The sequence below is a fragment of the Myodes glareolus genome, chromosome 4 (assembly GCF_982192425.1).
Source record: "Myodes glareolus chromosome 4, mMyoGla1.1, whole genome shotgun sequence".
In the NCBI taxonomy this organism is placed as follows: domain Eukaryota; kingdom Metazoa; phylum Chordata; class Mammalia; order Rodentia; family Cricetidae; genus Myodes; species Myodes glareolus.
In genome coordinates this window covers 6,492,082-6,505,986 of record NC_142029.1, presented here as the reverse complement: position 1 = coordinate 6,505,986, position 13,905 = coordinate 6,492,082, and the positions used below count along the sequence as shown (strand labels likewise).

The 13,905-nt window shown below is 41.7% G+C and overlaps 1 protein-coding gene across 2 annotated transcripts in view; it reads right to left on the bottom strand.

Annotated features, from left to right (window-relative positions):
* Positions 1-2,374: 2,374 nt before the first annotated feature.
* Positions 2,375-13,905, bottom strand: part of Zcwpw2 (zinc finger CW-type and PWWP domain containing 2) — a 128,902-nt gene continuing 117,371 nt past the window's right edge. For both annotated transcript variants that reach the window (XM_048424003.3, XM_048424004.3), the window contains 2 exons: positions 4,532-4,629; positions 2,375-2,996 (listed from right to left, as the gene is read on the bottom strand). In XM_048424003.3, coding sequence (XP_048279960.3) covers positions 2,835-2,996; positions 4,532-4,629 — 260 coding nt within the window. In that variant the 3' untranslated portion in view covers positions 2,375-2,834. The remainder of the gene's footprint in view (positions 2,997-4,531; positions 4,630-13,905) is intronic.

Genomic DNA, 13,905 nt, shown 5'->3' with positions numbered 1-13,905 from the left:
ATTGTCAGGGGCCCATTGGTGTACATAAATAGAAAATTAATATGTGAGGAGCTGATCTCACCAAAACGATGCTACATATCTGTCTGTCTCTCTGTCTCTCTTTTCTCTCTCTGTCTCCCTCTCTCCACTTGCAGATCAAGATGTAGCTCTCAACTACTGCTCCAGCACGATGGTCCCCGCAATGATGATAATGAACTAAGACTCTGAAACTATAAGAAGCCCCAATTAAATGCTTTCATTTATAAGAGTTGCCTTGGTCAAGGTATCTCACTCAGCAATTGAAAAGAGACAAAGAGAGTTTGGGAAGCAGCCCCAGAAGTAAAGTGCTTCTCTGACCTTTTCCTGAACCCATCTTATTCTTAGACTCATTCTTAGTCTCCCTGCAGGTAAGCAGCAGAAATCAGAATCCTTCTTCCCAGGGTGAACCAGAATGCCTTCTTCCCAACACCGGCTACAAGCATTGAGGGAAACATGAAACTGAGTCAAATCCTCTGACTGCCCCACCTACAATGCTCTCAGTCACCAAGCACCTGTCTGTTTCCCAGACTTGTGTGGGAGCCTAGAAAGGTTAGCAGAGTCATGAGCAAGCAGATTTGAACTGACCACAGACATAAAAGAGACTCATTGAAATTGGCCACACAAATATAGCTTCACACTCAAGGTGACTCAAGTACACACAAAGTGCCAATGTTCCTGCTAGATAGGCAGGAAATGTCTAATCAATATAAAAGTGATATCTGCATGCAAATCAGGGACTTTGCTGTTGCCTAGGCAGGGGATTCATAAAGTGGAAACACATCTAGCCCTCACCTCTAGGAACCTATACAAAGAGTGGGCATTTTCTGCCATGCCCACAGTTCTCAGACATCAGCAGCAGCTGTCTGGATGCACTGCAGACCAGACCTTTCAGCTGCTTGAGTTGGTTAAAAATGCATTATCTCTTCACCAACAGGATCCTGAGAGCAGATAGAATAAAGGAGATTGCTCCAGCCGCACGATGAACTTGAAGTAATGAGGTCTATAAGTTGACTTGAACAGACGGAAATGATATTAAGCCTTCATGGAGGACAAATGAAAGTATCTACCTGTACCGTCTCTGACAGGCGGAGACCCTTTGCCATTTAAAACTCTGCTGCTGTGGTACATTATTCCCAGGCAGCTGAGAGTTTAATAAGACTTTGTGCAGACACCTCACCTGCCACTTCTGGATGCCTACTGGCAACCCTAAGGTTCTTTATGTGGAGGCTGACAATCTGGGCAAACATTGGGGCAATGGATTCCCCTAGACACGGGGACAGAGGCTGGCACAGTAACATCTGTCTGCTGCCTTCTCATGCATGCCAGTCCCAGAACTATCTGATTCACAGTCAGTCCCTACACTCAGCTTGGGTGTTTAACTCCAGACATACTGAATTTTCTGCACATAGAATGCTGCCCTTTGCTGGAATGTCAAGGGCTTCCTTGAACAAATATTGCCTGGTTTGTCCGGTCTTAACTCCCTTCACACCCTCTACCCTGCCCTCCACTTACTAAGGTTACTGACTGGCTCCCCTTTCTCTCACTGGTGGGCTACCGCCCTTCAGCAGCTTTCTTTTCTCCATCTTAGAGTCAAATCGCACCCTCCCTGCCTTTCTCTCTAGTGAGGAAAGTTGACAACAAGGCAGGCTGTGCCGCTCCCTCCCGCTAGCAGCTGAGAGCAAGCTCAGCTCCCACTCCTTAGACCAGGGACAACATGAAGTTACAGCCACTCTTTACCAGTGCCTTCCTGATTTCTGCCACACAGGATAGGCCAGACATCATCATGGGAATGAAACTAGACCACCCGTCTCAGTATCTGTGGTCAGAAGTCTTTGTCCTCTGGTCCTGAAGGGTCTGTCTGTCCTTCCAGAGCTTACTGTGTGACACCATGCCACTGCTTCTTCCAGGGCTCTTCCTCTTCAAGGCATGCTCATGGTTGTCCATGGTTTGAGGCTCTCACCTAATAAAGCTCATTCTAAGGGTAATGTTGTGAGAGCTCTTTTCTGTGAACCTACATTAAATCTCTAACACTCACCTCCATGTTGGTCGGTGGCTTTCATCTTGTTCAGGTGGCCCACCATCTTACCTTAAATACAGACGTCCACTGGCACTGCTCTTGGAACCTCGAGGAACGATGCACATCTCACTCCTCTACAGCACAGGGTATTTCACACAAAGCAAAGCTAATTTCTCTTGCTGTGTTTTCAGTTACATGTTCCCAACCTCACCTATAGAGACACCGAGTCAACAGAGAAGTGTCCAGGACTCTGATATTCCAAAGTTCCAGAGACTCTGCTGTTTGCGAACCATGTTGAATAATAATACCTGTTTCCGATACAATGAGACAACGGACATCTTTGTCCTTTAAGAATTTTATTATGTGATTATATCTTAAATATTTTCTTATAACTTAAAATATCCAGACATCTACAAAGCCACATTCTACATGTGTTACATTTCAGTTCTCTCTGAGACTGGTAACAGAATGGGCAGCCATTTTAATAGTCACATTTGAAGAAAGGCATAAATACTTATTGTACAGCATCTGTTAATGAGATAAGTTTAACAAAGGATTCTAAAATCAAAGCAAACAAAAATATCTACAAGTACAAACATCAGGATTTTTAAATATAAAATTCTAACACCTAACTTAAATGTCACTTGATAGGCTCCCAAGGCTGTGGACAAAGGATAAATTTATAATAAATGTTTATTTTGTTTGCTTATTTAACTAAAAATTTTTAAGTGTTTTACAGGAAAATATAAAGATTGCTAGTGTTTTTATAATTAACTTTTGGAAATAACTGATTAATGTCCTAAAATTCAGATATTAGGGCATCTATCTTTTTAAAATTGTTAGTAATGTTCTCCGTACATTCTCCAGCTTTTATTCCTGTCCCATCTGTCACCATACAGTCCTCTTCCTGGTGGCTCTGAAACGGACTGTCTGTGGGAGCTTCCAGGTGGCACCGAGATAGCTGCAAAGAGAATCATACAGTTCATCACAGCTGCAGAGGTCTGCTACACGTCTCATCACAGCTGCAGCAGACCCCCTCGGTTACTGAGGAGGTTACTTCTCCTCCAGCAGAGCAGTGCACACAGTTTTCTTTGTAGGTGTCAGGTGATATGCTCTGCATGTACTATGAAGTCTATTAAACATGTTTGTGTAAGGCTAAGCTGTTGCTTAGGTTCTGTCTCTCTTATATTTGTTAGTCTATACTTTGGGACAGAATGATCATACTAAACCTAAATTTTCTCTATTGGTTTGTTTTTTTGTAAAAAAAATATCATATGGGATACATATTAAAATAGTTTCAATTACACATTCTGTTGTCAGTCTTTTGTGAATATCTTCATTATCCACAAAAAGTCCTTTCTGTAGCTTAGATGGGAAGGGTAGTAGGAAACATTCTGCCCACACACATACTAACATGAGTTTCAGTTTCAAGGTTCACTACAGCTAGACCAACATCTCATGTAATTGGAAGATGAGAATATACATGTAGTTCCAAATATAATATGTAGCTTTAATCCAAATAATTATATAGTAAACCTCCTTATTTGCATATGAACTATCCATTGAAAATGAGGTGGATTTATAAAAATTTGATTAATTTCTCCATGTTGTCAAGTCAGACATGGATGGTAAACAGTGCTAATACTGGATAAAGAAGAGTGTGCTTGGGAAGAGGGTTCAGAGGAGGATACTCATCTGGCAGAGCACATAGGAAAGAGTTTTTGATTGTGGTGTATGCTTCATTGCTAGCACCAGTGCTTAGGAAATCATCAGAAATCTGACAGGCAGCAATGAAGAAAACTGCAAATTTACACCTCTGAAAAGGACTCACACAGTATCTGCTCAGAGACAGCATAGTCTGGACAATGGAGTTATCTGCTGACTTTCTTTGGTGTGTTTAGCTTCTAAATATTTATATATACACACATATTTATATCACCATACATACATGCATATAACACACCTCCAGTTTTAAGTAGAAGTAATATTAATTCTTTACAGAAACAATAAAAAGAAAAAACATTCCAGTGGTGTGTGGAATCATTACTTTTGAGAAAGAACAACACGTGTCCATAGGGCTCTATCTTGCTTTGGCCCCTTCCTGCATTCTCTTTCCTCTGCATCCTGTCTCACCAGGATATAAAGAGCTTTGCACCATTACTCCCTGCTATGATGACTTACTCTCTTTTAGTCATTTCTGTCAGGTATGGTCACAATGGCAAATACAGGGTCTCTCTACAATGGTCCACCTCAGCCACAGGACGACTCTTCATCCTCCATCCTAATCCGAAGACTGAAAATTAACGACCACCTCTGCTTACACACACATTTCTCCTAGGAAAGCCTATATTCTGAAGGCTCAACAGCTACTGGTTTGTTAGCGTCGTGGCAATCAATGCCTCAAATTTCAAATGTAGGAAAAGGTATCTTATAAAATTAAACTGTATAGTCAGTTACAGACCCTGAAGCTGCCAAATGGTAACTCTTCATACCAACCTGTTCTTGTCCTGGTTCATCGGCTCTTGCTGTGGGCTCTTGAACCTGCTGAAGCATTTTCTCCAGTTCTTTCAGTAAACCTTCTGTCTCAGAGACAACTGAAGGAAATTATGAATATAGTAAAGGCTACATCTTTAATTAATTCCATCTAGTTCAAAATCTTAACTACCCTGAAATAACTCTTCTAAATACTACAGGATTAAAAATAAAAAGCAAACGTTCATAGTTTTAAAATTTTTAGCTTTAGTTAACTTAAAAATTACAGATTTCTTTATGGCTTTTTTTTACATACTTAGTTTCTGTTATCATATGTTTTTTATATATGACCTCTGCTTGTTGCAAAATTCTATTATGAATTTCCAGGTGAAATTTTTAAAATTCTTTGAAAGGGATAGGTAATTTTCTTGATATGTATAGAGTATAAAATATCTTTGGAATATAAGAAGCTCATTAGAAGTAGCTGCATGTTTTGTTTTAATTGGGTCCCAGGCACCAGACTCAATTATGTTTGAAAAGCAGATATTATAACCAAGAGCAATGGACAGTTGATAGAGGGGTCAGTTTCTTTTAAGAGGTGTGGCCCCATAGGCCCACCACATTCCTGGAAATGGCCCCCCACCCACCAGCATTTGGAGTGGACGACTGGATTATTAGAAAACGACACAGTCAGGAGAGTAAGGACATGGGGAGTGTGGTGGTGAAGATGACCAAACGCCTCCCCTCATGGGTGACATTAAAACTGATGCTTAACAGGAAAAGTCACACAGCTGAGTGGCTGGGCCCAATGCAGGCTCATCCTTCTTTTCCACTTTCCTGTGCGTGGGGCCCTCTGAGGGAGAGAGTGCCTCGCTAGGGTGAGCATGCACTCCCTGTGGGTGCTTGTGGAGGTCTGACATTCCTGTCAAGAGTCATCTTCCGCTGCTCTTTTACTGTCTTCATTCATTCACTTGGAGGAGGAAGGCTCCCTCAAGTCAAACCCAGAGCTCCCTGACAGGGCTACTCTTACTAGCCAGTTTGATGCCCATTGACAATATTCATGGTTTCTTGGGATCCCTTTGGTCCTCACACTTGCATGACAATTAACCACTGAGCCATTGCCAGAACCCCACAAATTCATCCAATCCTAATCCAAATATGTAAATTGCTTAGTCTGATTTCAAACAGAAAACATTATGCTTATAAATGCCTTTTTTGCTGTGAAATAAGTGGAAAAGTGTTTAATGTTTTGTTGAACATACTGAGATAAAAATAATGTCTATCTTTACCACTTAAGAAAGACAGCCTAGAATAAAGATAGAATTGAATCCTGATGAACAATATGAATTTGAATTCTCCACTTAAATAAACAGCATTTTTACTTGACACAGAGTCTTGCTGAAGCAAAGATCAAAGCAAATAGCACACAAGTAGCTTGCTGTTTGTAGCTTGCAGAGACAGATGAGACATCTGAGAAGCCTGTGGAAAGACAACAACCAGGAGGGGATGCCATGTCCCTCCACTTCCACTCTGATCCCTGCGTCTGACATACCCCCTTCCATTTTCTGCCATCTTGACAGATCACCAACAGTCACACCGCCCAGCACAGCTGGAAGTTCAAGGAACATTTAAATGTACCCAGGCAGGACATAAGAAAGGGAATTTTAAATACTGATAAAGTACTATTTTGTTTTGTTTTTCCAGGCACAGTTTCTGTGTAACAGCCCTGGCTGTCCTGGAATTCTCTCTGTAGACCAGGCTGGCCTCGAACTCACAGAGATCCATGATAAAGCACTATTACTAGCAGTATTAACTGAAATCATGGCAGTTAGGGAATGAAAAATCTTCCTATTGCTGCTGTTAAAATGAAGGAAAAAAAAAGTTCCCTTTTGCATTTTCCACATTTCAATCTGCAGCAATATGCCAGCCAGCATCTCTGCATTCAAACAGCACACTCCTACCATGTGTCTGCTGTGGGGCAGGAACTCAGGGAAGTCAGGCTAGACCAGGAGCCTCCTCACTGTGACTCTGCCCAGCCAGCCTCACGCTGACCAGTCACAACTAGTCTTGAAACAACCTGAAAAAAAGTTTCTCCCACCTCAGGAGTGAGTTCTCTGCTTCATAGCAAAACAAACAAAAACTGCAACTGACTTGTTGGTGACCACCCCAAACCACCTGTTTTCTTTAGGAATCTCTGAAGACAACAGAATAGTCCATTCTGGTTCAGGAGTACTCAAGAGTGTGGTGGACCTAAGAATCACCTGGGCAATTCATTTTAAAACATGGATGCACCATGTCTACTGAACTCGAACTTTCTAGAGAAATATATGCTCCTACTGAAGCTTTTTGAATGAAATTAACATTCAACTTTAGTATATATTTTTTCATTTATATTTGTGTGTGTGTGTGTGTGTGTGTGTGCATGTGCACATGCATGTATGTTCACAGGTGCACTCAAGAACACAAGTGCAGATACATAAGTGCCATAGCATGCATGTAGAGGTCAGAGGACAGCCTGCAGGAGGAGCTTCTCTCCTGCCTGCTTGAAGCAGGGTCTGCACTGCAGTTTAGCATGCAGCATACTCTAGACTAGCCTCTGTCTCCTGCCTGCACCTCCCTCCTCTCAGTAGCAATGTGTGACTCCTGTTGTGCACCACCTCAAGCAGCTTTCATGTGCATTCTGGGAACTCAACTCATGTTGCTAGGCTTGAGCCACAAGTGCTTCTGCCACTGGGGCCACCTCCACAGCTCCAGTGTGGGTATCTCTTTTCTGTTACCTGTTAACTCATGGGTAACTGTTTGTGGTGATTCTCAGGTTGATCCTCCAGTTCCCCTTACACTTTTTTTTTCCTACTTTACTTTGCAAATCTTTGGAAACTGACATTGAAAAGATGGATTTTGAGCTCTGCTATTAAAAAAATGCCAAACATCTTCACATTTCTAACATTAGGCTAAAGCACACTAAGGTTATGATGAGATGTGTCACTGCCAAGTTCACTGGAATCTCTGTTTGAAACCAATCTGAAAAAGTGTCTGCACTGCTTTTTGATCAAAGGGTAGACAGAGTAATGGAGGGCTTCATCAACTGGCCAGGACTCTTAACAGCTTGACTGATGTTGATGTCTGCTTCCAGAGCTACAGGAGGCTTGCTTGTCTAAAAGTTTTCCTATATTGTAAGTTGAAATTCAAAAACAATTCTCAAGAAATGGCAGTTCCTGTAATCTACAGACTCAGTTATCAGAATTGGTCAATGATATCCTCCAAGGCTGGGGACAGAATGAATGCCTTTTCTGACTGTACAGCCAATCATCTCCTATCTGTGATGATTATCCTGTAGTTTCTTGACTTGTTTCAATTCACTGTTAAGAGTAGAAAGGGAGAAGGAGGAAAATGAGCATGGGGGAGGGAAGAAGAAAGAAAGAAGGGGGGAGGGAAGGAGGGAGACAGAGAGAGAAAGAGAGAGAGAGAGAGAGAGAGAGAGAGAGAGAGAGAGAGAGAGAGAGAGAGAATACATAACATCTCAGGCAGGAAGACAAACAATTGAGGCCAAGAATGGGGCACAGGTTACCTCCTCGTAATGAAAGAAGAACTGGCCCCACCCTCACTGGAAGCCACTGTGGCAGAGGCTCCCTTGTACTTTGTCCTTTGAAAGGTCATTTCTCTTCCCTTTGCTTGACATCTTCCAAAGAGAAGCTCCACCGAAATGACTAAATGGGCAAAGACTTGCTGGCTCTGGAGAAAATATAAGGATTGTATGTCCACAATTAAGGTGTTAGCTGTTAAATAATCTATCTACATTTACAGAACCTAGAAGGCCTGGTTCCTTCAGATTATACCAGACTATGAAAAGATCCTCCTTGTTCTTTGGTTCTATGAATCAAATAACACAAAACATGTCACTTGCTATGAGGCGTAATTTGAAGAAAAGAATGACTGTCTAATGAGGAACAGGAAGTAGCCCCAGAAGGCCAAGGACCAGTGATACACCAGCTGGAGAAGAAAAGAAGGAGACATGTGCCCTTGAACTACAGAGGACACTCAGCATCATAAGATAGCCCTCACAGGAGCACACTGTTCTGTCTTCCTTCCCCCCTGTAATAAAAGCTCTGTGGATAGCTGAGCTCTACGTGGGTGGTTTGATGCTGGCATACCCTTTATATTCATGAATTGGCCCTTGAATAAATGTGATTTATTTCCCACCAGCTCTCCTTTCTGAAGAATTGGCTTTCAAGCAATCATCACTGAACATGAGACCCATAATATCATTAAGAAATGGGATACGGATGCGTGGAAAGAGACTGCTCTAAGTGCTAGCCTCTGGACCAAACTGCTGCCATCTTCATGAGTTCATCATGCCTTCTTGTAAGAGTCTATCATGATGAAGTCTGTTGGCTGGTACTCCCTTTGGGAAGATGGGGTGGGAAGGGTCACTGAACTTTGAGTGGCCAGGTATTTCTGTACAATGCTGCCCTAACTACACAAGGTCTTGGGATCTCAGGCTAGAGTATTTAGGGTAGGGAAATACTGGGAGAAGCTGAGCTCTATCTCTGCAGCTATGGAAATGCCATCAACCATATTCAGTGAACTGTCCAGTATGACAGCTTTGGGGTCGCCCATGTTCCTATTAGTAACGCCTTCCCCATGCTCTGTAAGTAAGCACAGCAAACACGTATGGTCCCAGGATGAACCATACTTTGGAGGAGGGAGCAGCACTGCTCACATCACATCCTGGCCCAAGGGAAGGAAACAGTAAGGATCCACAGAAATATTGACAGAAATTAAAAAGCTTGAAAAGTTTTGTTATTCCTTGCTTGCTATTGGGTGTTTATTTATTTGTTTATTTTTATTTGTTGAGATTTTTGTACAATGTGTTTTGATAAAATTCCATTGCCTTCCCCACTCCTTTCAAGTCTATCCCACCTTTCTACCCACCTAACTTTGCCTCCCCTCTTTCTCTTTAACCAACTGCTACGCATACACTTTGGTATGTATGGCCTTCACTGGAGGGTGGTATCTACCCACCCTGGCCTTACCCTTAAAGAAAGCTGACTCTCCCCCCACAGTTGTCAGCTGTTATAGCTCCTTAGCTAGGAGTGTGACATCATGACCACCCTCCCTCTGCATTCTGGATTGTGTCTGTCGAGTGCCTGCACTTGTCCTGCGCATGATGTCTCAAACTGCTGTAAATTCATCAGTGTAACTGTAGGCGGAGTTTCTCTGTGTCCTTGCAGTTGCTCCAAATAACCACAAGAGCCTTAATACAAATTATAAATACTCAGCTGATATATCAGGCTTATTACTAACTAGCTCTTAGAACTTAAATTAACTCATTTCTATTAATCTAAGTCTTGCCACATGGCTCATAACTTTACCTGTCCTCCAGCATGTCTTGCTTTCCGCTAAGTCTCCTGGTGACTCCTCTGTCCTTCTTCTTCACATTATTCTTAGTTTGGCTTTCTCACCTAACTTTATCCTGTTCAGCTATTGATCAGTGAGATTGCTTATTAAACCAACCATAGTGATATATATTTACACAGTGTAAAGGAGCATTATTAACCAATGAGAATAATACATATTCACAGTGTACAGAAGGATTATTCCACAGGTAACTGCCCAGCTTTGTCCAGTAAGCAGTTTCCTTGTAGTCATTCAGTACTTCTGGCTCTTGGGAATTTTCTGTCCCCTCTTCCAACCATGACCCCTGAGCCTTGCATGTATGGGTGTGGTATAAAGGTTCCACTTTGGGTTGGGCACTTCCACAGTCTCTAAAGGTTCTTTTTTTCAATAGGTAGTGATTATTTAGTCTTTGACACAGGGTTTCAGGTATCCTTGACTTGCCTCAAACTCCTTATGTAGATGAGGATGTCCTTAGAGGTATGTGCCACCACATCAAGCTTATACTGGGCTTGGAGTCTTGGACTTCATAGTTGCTAGGTAAACATTCTACTAATGGAGTCATATTCCTAGTCTCAAGGAGTATTAAGAATGAGAAGAAACCACTGTTTGCTGAGAAAGGGCACAATGGACTGGTTTAGAGGATGATGCCCTTAACTGCTGATAAGATAAATAATTTAAATGTATTAGTTGAGTATTTTCACATATTCACAGGGAAATCAGGCCTGATAGTGTTAACTATCATAACTATCATCTTTAGTGAGGTCATGGATCTTAGAGGAGAGATTACTATTACCACTTTCCTCAACCAATATAACTCCTAACTGCATTCTAATACTTATCCCTATATCCACAGATAAGCATACTTCTCGCTCATCAGTAAAATGCTTCTTTTTACCTCAGACTGTCTTATCTTAAAAGTGACGTCTCCCGAGACCCATACAGAATGTCTAGGATGGTCATGCTGTAGTGAAGTCTCCTGGAGCAGGAGTCCTGGGGTCAGCAGCCATGCTTCCTGTTGCTATAGTCAAATGCTACTCATAGTGATGGTGGGGGGGGGGGTTGAAATAACTGGGCTGTCTTGGAGGCCACCTGGCTGGCAGTTCCCAATAGGGAAGGGATCTAACAACTGTTACCTGGTTTAATTTTCTTATTGTTGTGACAAAGTGGCTGATGAAAACAACTTTCAGAGCAAGGGTTTGCTCTGACTCGGATCCAGAGGGTTTCAGATCCTGCTTGCTCAGCCTGGTGCTTGGTAAAACATCTGGAGTACGCAGCAGGGCAGAGTAGGACAAGGACTTGGAAGCTAGTACAACTTTCAAGGGCACATCCCATGGGTCTACTTCCTCCAGATGTGCCCTCCCTAGAAAGTTTCCACAAACTTCCAAACCAGCAAGACCAGCTGAAGATCAATGCTGGAAACATTAGCCTCTGGGGTCATTCTGTAACCAACCCAACATTGCTCCAGTGGTTGAGTGACTTGTTCTCAAGAGTTTAAGCTATTCATAGGAAGAAGGTAAACTTAATGAGTGTGTGAATGTGAAGGACTTGTCATGAAATTAACATTCTCTATGGTGCTTAATTTCTTCTCACACTGCTTAACCATTCTTATATCCCCGACAAATGGCCCTAGGAAGGGCTGGGCTTCTCTATGCCTTCTTCAATTCAGATCCCACTTTGCCTCCAAAATGAAAGTTGGCTGTCACAGACATTTTCTGTACTTTCACATTTATAGTACAGATATTGTTTCTACTTGTCCTGTCACAATCCCCACTGGCAAACCTTCATTCTGTCTCTGTGTGGGTTTCTTAGTGCTGGGTGGAGGTGAGGCTGGGAATATGGGAATGGAAGCCCTTGTTGTGATGAGCTTAAAACAGGACTGCCAAAGCCTCACCTTGCAAATAAGTATCAGCTTGCTTTTCAAAACTCAAGAAGATGCATGAACCAATCACGAGAGTCTAACTTTCTGCTTGCACTCCACTTCCAACTCTACTGTATCTAATATTATGGTGGCTTGAACAAGAATTGATGTGGAATTCCCCTCTGTATGCCATGAGTATGTTTTATTATCATTGGTTAATAAGAAGCTTCTTTGGCCTATGGCAGGGCAGAATAGAATTAGGCGGGAAAACTAAAGTGTATGCTGGGAGAAAGAAGGTGGGGACAGAGAGACATTATGTAGCTGCTGAAGGAGACAAATACCCTGAAATCTTACTGGTAAACCATGAACCTTGTAGTAAAATATAAAATAATAGGAATGGGTTAATTTAATATGTAAGAGTTAGTTAATAAGAAGCCCGAGATAATAGACCAAGCAGTGTTTTAATTAATACAGTTTTGGTCTGATTATTTTGGGTCTGTGTGACCGGGAAATGAATACGCAGCCTCTGCCTACAGAGAATGATCCCACAGGTTAATGCATTTAAATACTTCATCCCCAGTTGGTGGAACTGTTTGGGAAGGACTAGGTATGACCTTGTTGGAGGAGATGTGTTACTGGAGGTGGGTTTTCAGGTTTCAAAAGACTCTGATTCTCAGCATTCTCTCTCTGCTTCCTGGTTGTAGATCAAAATGTGAGCTCTCAACTGTTCCTTTGTTCCACTACCAAGCACTGTAATTGTGAAACCACAAGTGAAATTAGATACTTTGCCTTGGTCATAGTGTTTTATCACAGAAATAGAAAAGTAACTAAGGCAATTCCTAGGCCTGTGCTGTAGGAAGTCTTAGAGCTAGTGGTTACCTGCCTACTAGAGCATGGCCTCATATACTATATACGCTGATGCAGAGTCTGCACCCACCCTCGTTTCCAGCCTCTCTGTTCTGGTTGCAGATTTCGGTTTCTGATTTCTGTTCCAGCAGAGGATTTTGATTTGTGAGTTTATCCCTAAATAAATAACCACCTATTTCTCAAGTCTGAGTTAGTGTGAGATTTCTTTGAAGTGTCCTTCTTCATTTGGTGCCCATGTGGATTCGGACTCCATAAATACTGAGTGGACAGCCTAATGGCCTAGCCATTCCACGGCCCAGTCAGTCTCCAAACCCTGCCCTCTTGGCTTGCTTTTACGTAAGCGGTTTTTTATAGAATCCCTGCCACAGAAGAGTTTACTGCATATGGCAACCTGGAAATTTCCCAAGTGCACACACCACTGCTACATTCCCTGGGGTGGTTCCTTGCCATGTGGTGACTTATGCAGCTTCCAGTTTCTACTCCCTGCCTGTGAGTTTTGGATTTCTTGCTCTGTGTATGGAATTGATTTAATTGCTTTTAATTTGTCAAGCAAAGCATATTTCTCAAGGAGGAAACTAAAGCATCCAGGACCATTCCTGTTGCCACCAGCTGCATTGCTTCTAGTCGCAACTCTGTAACCATGACATCTGCTGGACAATAAAGATTACAGTTTACTGGATCATATAACAGATAATTAATAAATCAATATGACAGACTTCATTAATATTGCAACTTTTAGTAACTTTTGCTAATACTATGAATTGTATTATGCGAGGCTTATATGGCTATGGTGATACTTCAATTTATTGGGCATTGGGTTTCAGTTTTCTTCTCCATATTCTATCATTAAGAAAGAATATGGCATGTTTAGGAATGATACAGTCTTTACAGACTAATAATGAACAGTTAGTTGATAGGATTAACACCATCAAAAATCAAAAGTTGCCTGAAAAAATACTATTAAAAAGGATAGCATTAATTTTATAGACAAAATTGAATCCATATCTAAGGGTACTAAGAAGTTATCTGAGAGAATTCATACTGTTTAGTTTGATATTCAAAGTTTGTTAAAAAGTTATGATAAGTTAGCAGAAAGACTGTTTCTCCAGGATGGCAATCTACAACTATTCAAGTAATGTCCAAGGATGAGATGTTATCTTTAAAGGAGAAACTTCAGACCTTGGAATCACATGTGCAGAATAAGAACCAGAGATTAGGTACCTCAATGAAATCACTAAAAATATATACAGACCAGGAGATTCAGGCTTTACAAAAG